General features: G+C 35.2%; 1 protein-coding gene across 1 annotated transcript; it reads left to right on the forward strand.

Annotated features, from left to right (window-relative positions):
• The first annotated feature begins 1931 nt into the window (after positions 1 to 1931).
• Positions 1932 to 2870, forward strand: LOC102884401 (olfactory receptor 6C2). Its single transcript, XM_006910703.1, has one exon. The coding sequence runs from the start codon at positions 1932 to 1934 to the stop codon at positions 2868 to 2870; it is 939 nt and encodes a 312-aa protein (XP_006910765.1).
• Positions 2871 to 9838: the final 6968 nt, after the last annotated feature.

The following is a 9838-nucleotide window of genomic DNA, read 5'->3' on the forward strand; positions in this document are numbered from 1 at the left end:
TTGGGGCATTTGTTTAAACACATAAGAGATTAGTTTTTCCGATCATGCAGAAGTGTGTAGTTTTTTCCTACAAACCCTTGAGTTACACCTAAATTTGCTTATTTAACAATCAATCCTCCCTAATAAAATAAAGACATATCATAAGCCAATAGATTAAGTCATTAACTACTGATATCCCCAGTGAGAATTCATTTACCAGGCTTCTTTTACAGATGGATACCTGAAAGTAATTGCTTGAAATATGAATCTCAATGAGGGTAAGTTTTGACATGATGGAGAAGGGAATTTCCTGAGCCTCTATCTAATGGGATCCCTGAGTAAATGCAAATTCCAGTACAAGGAAGCGTAAAACTTCTGGAAGGCGCTGAAATGGACAACAATGAATGTCAATGAGAAAGGTAGGGTACTTTATAATTTGTTTACAAAAATTGGCTTATTTGTGTTCATTTGTTTCTAGATGTTGCTTGGGCAAGTTACATATACCAAAAGTCAGAGAACATAAGCTGATTGGTAAATTAGTGGGGTAAGGTGATTTGAGTAGGGAAGCAGCAGAAATTGTTCAAAGAAGTGAGCACTAAGATATGACCTGAGACAGATTCTGAAGGCTGAATGTTGTGAAGGGCACAGGGTTGACCAGGCTGGCAAAGAAAGCAGACATCACAGCTCAGTCCCTCTGGGCTCTGTCCAGACAATTTTTCTTTGTACCACTTCAGGAAACCCTCTGCCTAAAAGTCCCAAAGCTGGCTTAGAAATACTTTCATTTGTCTAAACATAGGGTGAAAAATCAAAGGTACATCTTAGTTTTCTAAGCCTTTTACATCCCTATTGAGAGATAAATTGAAGAACAAAGAGCAGAACTAACACCTTTAAAAGAATGTGCTGCTGTTAAAATTCAGCAGAACAATATAATGAGATCAACATAAAACACTAATCAAACATTCATTCAGACCCACAAAATGTACAACACAAAGAGTAAACCAAATGTACACTATGGATTTTGATGTGTCAATGTAGGTTTATCAGTTGTAACAAATGTACCACTCTGGCGGGGCCTATTGATAATGAAGGAGGCTGTGCCTGTGTGGAGGCAGGAAGTATATGAAAAATCTTTATATCTTCCCTCTAATTTTGCTGTGATCCTAAAATTGTTCTAAAAATTGTTTTAATTTGAAAGCACAAAAATACTAATTAACAGATCCTTCTTGGTTTTGAAAATAGAGGATTTCAGCATGGTATGGAAAAACAAAGAAAAATGAAGGTGGGAAAGGAAAAACTTCAAAAATGACAAAATTTCCTCCAGGATAAGGACAAATAAAATCTGTACCACAAGGCAATATTGTTGAGAAACTGCAAAACAGACATATGATTTGTTTTGTTTTTATTTGACATCTTTGAAAATGTGTTTTCTAATTAGAGAATTTTTTATTAGCAAATTTATTGGAGTGACATTGGTTAATAAAAACATATAGGTTTCAGGCGTACAATTCTATAATACATCATCTGTATATTGCATTGTGTGTTCATCACTCAAAGTTAAATTTCTTTCCATTACCACATATTTGACCCCCTTTGCCCTTATCTGCCTCCCCCGCCCTTCCCTCTGATAACCTCTAAACTGTTGTCCATGTCCGTGAGTCTTTGTTTGTCTTGTTCTTTTGTTGCTTTCCGATTTATATCTCACATATGAGTACAATCATATGGTCTCAACTTTTTCTATCTTAATCAGAGAATTATAAGCATAAAGTCTATATTAGATATTTCCTATAAATGTCTCCTAGTAAGAGGTCAAGGCACTACGTTAACAAATTTATTATTAAACAAAAGAAGAAAGTGTGTGTGAGCTGACTTGTTCTCATTCAAGTTCTGATTCTAGCTTCCTATGACACTTCTCTCTTCAGGTGGAATCACACTTGACTTGGCTCAAGGCAGCGATGAGAAATCGTACAGCAATAACAACATTCGTCCTGCTAGGATTGACAGATGACCCAAAACTACAAGTTTTGCTTTTTGTATTTTTGTTTCTCACTTACATGTTGAGTGTGGCTGGGAACCTCATCATTATCACCCTCACACTTTTGGATTCCCATCTTAAAACTCCCATGTATTTTTTCCTCCGAAATTTCTCTTTCTTAGAAGTTTCATTCACCACTGTCTGTATTCCCCGATTTCTGTATACTATGACAACTGGAGATAATACTGTTACCTATAATGCTTGTGCCACCCAATTATTTTTTGTTGTCCTCTTTGGAGCAACAGAATTTTTCCTCCTTGCCGCCATGTCTTATGACCGTTATATGGCCATTTGCAAGCCCCTGCATTACACGACCGTCATGAACAACAGAGTCTGCACTACACTTGTTCTCTGCTGCTGGTTTGCTGGGCTGTTGATTATTCTCCCACCTCTTAGCATGGGACTCCAGCTGGAATTCTGTGATTCGAATGTGATTGATCATTTTGGCTGTGATGCATCTCCTATCTTACAGATAACCTGTTCAGACACAATGTTAATAGAGAAAATTGTTTTGAGTTTTGCCGTACTGACACTTATTATTACTTTACTGTGTGTAGTCCTCTCCTACACATACATCTTCAAGACCATTCTAAGATTACCTTCAGCCCAACAAAGGAAAAAGGCCTTTTCCACCTGCTCTTCCCATATGATTGTGGTTTCCATCACCTATGGAAGCTGCATCTTCATCTATATCAAACCCTCAGCAAAGGAAGGAGTGGCCATGAATAAAGTGGTGTCTGTTCTCACTACTTCAGTTGCCCCTTTGCTTAATCCATTCATATATACACTTCGAAACAAACAAGTGAAAAATGCCTTCAAGGACATAGTAAAACGAATTGTATTTCTAATAAAGAAGTAAGAGATGATTGATGTTTTCGAGGCTATTAAATTAAATTTAAATCTGACTAACCCATGAGCGACATTCATGAATTTGCCAAATAAATGGTTTCTTCCTATTCTGTGGTTTCATCAAGCCAATCTGCCTCCAGAAACATTTATCTCTTATAATCCAAAAGCCAAAATCAAGCTATTTATTTCTCCTTTTTTTAAGTTTATTTTATTCAGAATGGTTTCTTTAGTAAACGCATGTTCCAGAGACTAGATTCCCAAAATGCTCAATGTCATTTTAAAAAAAGTAAATAAATAAAATTGTATTTCTGGCCATACAGCTTCTCATGATGTAAAATATAAATACCCATTTCTCACTTGTTGGAAATAGCACAAATTGTACAAAAGTAATTAAAGCTCCTTTACCAAAACTTAAAAAGTGATCTAAAAGAAAAGTGTGCATTCCAGAGTTCTTCTCCTCATTTTAAAATATTTATTTTTCAGGAATAGGTAGAATGTGCTAATAAGGCAACTTCAAAATCAGTGAAAATAATTATATTCTTGCTTTTAAACCAATTTACCCACACACAAAAAAAATGTTTTTGCTGGCCTTTCTAGATGTGCACTGCATCCTGAAGTATGATATGACTACAGAAGAGAAAGAGCGAGACTTCTAAATGCTGGATAGCCTCTACTGGCATGGCCTTTGATGGTGCTGAGACAGAGACTCAAGGAGAATCAGCCTGAATTTAGGGATAAAATAATTAAATCTTGTTTCGATAAATTGTCCAATATTCAGACTTACTTTATCCCTTGATTGAAGAAGAATGTTAGAGATTCAGAGGATTGATCAAAATATCAAAAAAGTTCATAATTTGGGAAGGACATTTTAAGGGATATTTGCTTAGCATAGACTGACTACTGAAGATAAAATCAAGGTATGTTGTGAAAAAAAACATGAAAGGCTTAGAAAAGAGGGAAGGAGTGGAAAAATGGGTAATAATAGTGAAGGGACCTTGGACCAAATAATTGAAATTCTTTCTATTAAATGATAAAAGGAGTCATTGTGTTGTTTTCAGGTTCTATAATTTTTTTAATTTGTTGGAGTGACATTGGTTTATAAAATTATATCAGTTTCAAGTGTACAGTTTAATAATACGTGATCTGTATATTGCATTGTATGTTCTGTCTGACTTACTTTGCTTAGCATGATTATCTCAAGATCCATCCATGTTGTCACAAATGGCAGGATTTGTGAAAGTAAAGTTTTGTGCTTTCACAGTACATATATAACTATTACTTCTTAATATAGTAAACACACATAGCTCTTCAATGTACCTTTGGTTTTGGTCATATTTTCAATTGTTCATACAAGGCAATGGCCATAGTATGAGCATAAACTTTTTTTATGTTTCAAAAATACTCAAGGAAAATAGGACTTTATTCTCCAAGCCCATTCTTCTTTTTTCATATAAATTTTCTAAAACCCTCAGAGCCCCTACTAAGATAAATAAGTGACTGAATAAATTAATAAATGAGGGAGAAGACACAAATCTCCAGTGTAGAAATATTGCAAATAATTTATGTAGATATTCTATCCTGAATGAAGGGAAACTTTACAAAGAAATTGACAAACGCTATCCCAGTCAGGTGATCCAGGTTACCATCAACAGTCACAAGTCATGTCGATAGTATGTATCCCTGACATGATGTGATAAAAATGCCACTTTATGTCTATGGTCTTCTTTCCAATAGCATCAGACAACTTTCAGTTGTGGAACATCCTATAAAATCAGTACTCCTCAAAACTGTCAAGGTCTTCAAATTTAAGGAGTGTCTGAGAAACCATCACAATCAAGAGGAGCCTAAGAATATGTGACAACTAAATGCAATGTGCTATCCCAGATGAGATCATGGAATAGAAAAAAAGATACTAGGTGAAAACTAAGGAAATCTAAATAAACTATGAACTTCATTTAATAATAATGTATCAATTTTGGTTCATTAATTATAAGAAATGCACCATACTAATGTAAGATATTAATAGGGGGAACTATTAATATCTTACACAGGTACACAGGAACCATCTATACTATCATCTCAATTTTTCTGTAAGTCTAAAAGTGTTCTAAAAAAAATAAGGTCTATTAAAAAATAAATATAATCCTCAAGTTAATTGACAACTATTTTCTCCATGCTGAGAAAAACTTATGGCTACCTAAATGATGGATTTGACAAAAAAATTTAAAGATCTCTTTCACAGGCTACTCAATGCAAGGATGACATTAGACTCCATTGTTCCATCTCTTATTCTTCTTAACCTGCTGATGACCTTTTGATTCTAACTTTGGCATATGTTTAATGCTCCCATTGCAATTTCCTCAACAGTCTCTCTGAGCTGACTTCTCCTAAACATCTATTTAACTTTTGTTCTTGAAAGCAACAAAGGGTCTTTATTAGTCCCTCAGAACCAGGGCCCCTAGGGAATGTATTGTTTGTCAGCACAATTGATCCCAAAGTGGTGAGCTCTGAAGAGAGAGAAAAAATGGTTACTTTGGATATTTAAAACACCTCCAAAATGCTAATGTGTCTCTTGCTGAGGTAATCGTTTCTCCCAGGAATAAAATTGCCATAGAAATTCTCTGGCCTTTAACACATGTTTTTGTTCATAATTTAACAAGTGTTTGGTTACGTATTTATCATTTTGCTATGCAGTATAGAAAATACAACAAAGTTGATCTACTTGAGGGCAACAATACAATATATAAAATATACAACTATGGAAAGTTAACAATACAAGAAACTGGCCAAGGCAACAAGTATTTAAGTGCCATGTGAATGGCACAAATCATGTGTCCTTTCAACACAGAAGAGAGATCCCTGTGGTGAAGTGAAATAATAATAGCACTTACACTATTTCCTATGTGACATTATTCTATGTAATATGCATGGTAATAACATCTATTAAAAACCCTATATATTGTATATTATTGTTATCATCAATATATTATTATTAATTAATAATAATGTGCTATCATTACAATTCTTGTATTGCATATAAGTGAACTGAAGCATAGAGCCTAAGACACACAACCAGTAGATAGAAAAGCTGAGACTTGAACCCAGGTAATCTGGATCCAGAGTTCATGTATATGAACAGGACACAGTACTACTTTTATCTGGCAGGCCCTGTGAGGAGATAGGACTCTCCTCAGTCCCAGAAATGATTGAGAACAGTGAAAAAGTAAACAGAAATCATTGTTTTTAATTAAATTTATTGAGGTGACATTGGTTAATAAAATTATATAGGTTTCAAGCATACAATTCAATAATGTCATACGTATTTCACATTTGTGTGTTACCACCCAAATTTAAATTTCCTTCTGCCACCTTATATTTGACTCCCTATACTCTTTGTAGGGAGATAAAGCTCCCCAAATTCAAAAGAGTGCATGGTTTATCTCGGGAGGCCTGCTTGCATAAAAAGGAAAAGGCTGGTTCTGTGGAATTCCAGGAAGAAGAAGATTAAGTATAGATAAAGGGAGTCTCAAAGGGAGTGTCAAAGGGAGTGTCAAAGGAAGTGTCGATTGTACCTTGATCTTCAGGATGTTACTTTAATTATGTTATCTTGGGATACACAAAAGGAACAGATTATGTATAAAAAGAAGGATAAGAAATAAACTCGGAGAGACAGTTGTGAGATCTGTTCTCCCTCCTGTACCCTGTCTGTCTTCTCTTTTTTTCTCAGTCCCCGCTCCCCCATTCAGGTACCCGGTTTGACTTGGTCGGCTGGCTTCCGACAACTCTTATATACCTCTCCCCAACACCCTTTTCCCTCTGGTAACCACTAAACTGTGGTCCATGTCCATGAGTCTCTGTTTGTTTATCTTGTTTGCTTGTTGCTTTTGGTTTCATATCCCATGTATAAGTGAAATCATATGGTTCTTAACTTGCAGAAAGCATTTCCTACAAGAAAACTGGATCAAACAGATGAATACGACAGTGCTTCAAAACCCTTTGAGTAAATCTTTCTACCTGAGTAAAATGTTTAGGGCAGATATAAAAGAAATAATGATGATATTTACTGACTAATATGAAAGGAAAGTGATGCAGGACAGGGTGTATTTCCCCCGAGTGCACCTGCACTGAGAGAGGGTTTTTCGACTAAATGCAATAAAGAATTCAAATGCGTGCCAAAGTTAGAATCAGAAGGAATGCTTATGTGAGAGGGGAAAAAAGCAGACATGAGAAAGCAAAGACAAAAATCCAAGACAAGAAAATAACCCTTTCTGAAAGCTTGAAGATATTTAAATGAAAATAATTGTCTTTAAAATTGACTTTCAGATTCTCTATAAAGCCCTTTAGTACAATTATTTGGGTTTTATTTCTCCCATGAAAAAGATGGCTCATGCATTGTAAATTAAATAAATGAATTGCAATAAATAAATGAATGAATGAATGAATAAGAAAGAAAAATAGCCCTCAGTGTCGAGGAATCCATTTTAAATATCATTCTTAGTTTCCATGATTTACAGTTTAAAGACTTTGTTTACCCATTTTCCTTTGATGGTATGGACACGCAGTGTAAAAGGATAAGGGTATGTAGCATGAAAGGCCTGCTGGCAATTCTCAGTCTTTGATACATAGATTCCCCATGGTTTTAGCTATAAGGAATGAATGAATTTGATAGGAAAAGAAAGCAAAGCTAAGGCACTTGTGGAGTTTAAATCTGGATAACTGAAAAATACACTGCTCTTGACACAAACAGATAATTAACATGGAAAATCAGAATTGTATAAGCCCTTCAGTTTTGTTCTTATTCAAAATTGTTGTGTCTATCTAGGTCCTTTGCTTTTACATATAAATTTTAAAATACAGTTTGTCTAATTCTCCTTAAAAAGAGAGCCTGTTGAAATTTTGATTAGGTTTGTGATGACTACATATCAATTTGAGGAGAACTGCAGTCTTAATACTATTAAGTCTTCTGATCTATGAACATGGTCCATCTCCATTTATTTAAGTCTTCTGTAATCCTCCCAACAATGATTTTTGGTTTTAAACATTCAAAAATTGTACAACTTTTGTCAGATTTATCCCTAAATTATTCACTAATTCATGTTTTTATGTAAACTGTACTTTCAATTTCCAAATTCTGATTGTCTATTGTTAATATACAGAAATGTTGTTAATATTTATATATTGAGCTTTTTTCTTGTTACTGCCCTAAGCCCACTTATTAGTTTTAATAGCTATTTTACATTTCCCTTTATTTTCTATATTGATAATCATATCATCTGAAAATAAAAACTATTTTAATGCTTTATTTCCAATCAGTACAGCTTTTATGTTCTCCTTCCTTGTCACACTGATTAGGTCCATTAATACAGTGTCAAATAGAAACAATGAGAGCAGACAATCGTGTCTTGTTCCTAATCATAAGGGAGAAGGCATTCAGTCTGTCATCACTTAGTATGATGTCATGGGTGTTTTTCAAATGCCTTTAACAGCTTGCTGGTATTACTGCTATTGTTATTTGTTATTGTAATTTCAGTTTGCCTCCACTGGAAAAGCTTAACAGATACTGGCTGCCTATCTCCCTCTCTTCACAGACTCTACCTCTGATGGCGCTGAGAACCTCTTAATGCCTGTCAGGAACTTCTCACTGTTTAAATATTTATTTATTGTTGACAACTGGAGCTCATTTCCTAGATATGAAGTATTCAATCCCTGTTTTCCTGTATCAGTGTGTTAAATTCTTGTAAAATAAAAATAAAACCCAAATATGAAAAAAATCTATTTCTAGTTTGCTGAGAGTTTGAAAATGAATGTATGTTGTATATTGTCAGATGCTGTTTCTACATATATATTATGAAAATCTTTTCTTTCTTAGTGTGTTACTATGGTGGCATTTATTGATTGATTTTTGTATGTTTAATCAACTTTGCATAATAGGATACACCTCATTTAGCTATTATGTATTTTATTTACGTATATTACTAGATTTGGTTGTTTTTATTTTATAAAAGATTTTTTTCATCTGTATTTATAAAGGATATTGGTCTATAATATCATTTTCTTATGTCTATTTGATTTGATATAACAGTAATGCTTCCTGGCCTGACTGCAGGGCTGATTGGTATATTGCACTCTCTGGATATGGCTTAATTAACATTTTAATTCTCTTGCCTCCTTCCTACATTGATTTCAGCCCTGCAGCCAGGCCAGGAGGACACCTTCAGAACAAAGGAAGATTTCTGCTAGGATTGCTAACAACACATTCCCCACACCTGTGAAGAGGAAACAGAAACCAAGAGTCATTCCTAATGGCTAAAACCATAGAGAACCTATGGATTAAAGGTTAGGAACTGTCGGCAGAACTTTTACTCTAAATATTCTCACCTTCTCTACTACATACTCTTCCTCTTTCTCACTGTATGTTCATATCAAAGGAAATGAATTAACAAAGTCTTTTAAACAATAACTCATAGGAACTAAAGAATGACATATAGGAGTTTGGAGAAACATGGTGGAGTGAGAGTTGTCCCCTGATCTCTCTCCTTGAAACTACAATAAGCTGAACATCTAAAACTCAACAAAAAACACCTAAACTGCACACCCGCATGTCTGAGCGTGGGATCTGTGCATAAGAGTTACCACAAGAATGAGCTAGAGCTGAAATTCAAGAAGTCAACAGAACACCAAATTATCTCAATTGAAACTACGCTGAACATCTAAAACTCAACAAAAAACACCTAAACTGCACACCCGCATGTCTGAGCGTGGGATCTGTGCATAAGAGTTACCACAAGAATAGAATGAGGATGTCGGGTGGTGAACCGGAGGAAATAAAGAAGCTGCCTCTCACAGCCACTGCGCTCCTTGCAGGAGGAGGGGGAGGGGTGAAGTTGCCGCCCCTGATCAGCCTTCCTGGAAGTGCTGGAACTTATAGCAGCCGGCAGCAGGGCCCACACAGTAGGGCAGAAAGAAGAGAAGCGGCGC

This window comes from Pteropus alecto, unplaced genomic scaffold (assembly GCF_000325575.1).
Source record: "Pteropus alecto unplaced genomic scaffold, ASM32557v1 scaffold624, whole genome shotgun sequence".
Lineage (NCBI taxonomy): Eukaryota > Metazoa > Chordata > Mammalia > Chiroptera > Pteropodidae > Pteropus > Pteropus alecto.

Bases quoted from the DNA above. Each gene is read 5' to 3' on its own strand.
- LOC102884401 (XM_006910703.1), top strand. From the start codon at position 1,932: ATGAGAAATCGTACAGCAATAACAACATTCGTCCTGCTAGGATTGACA.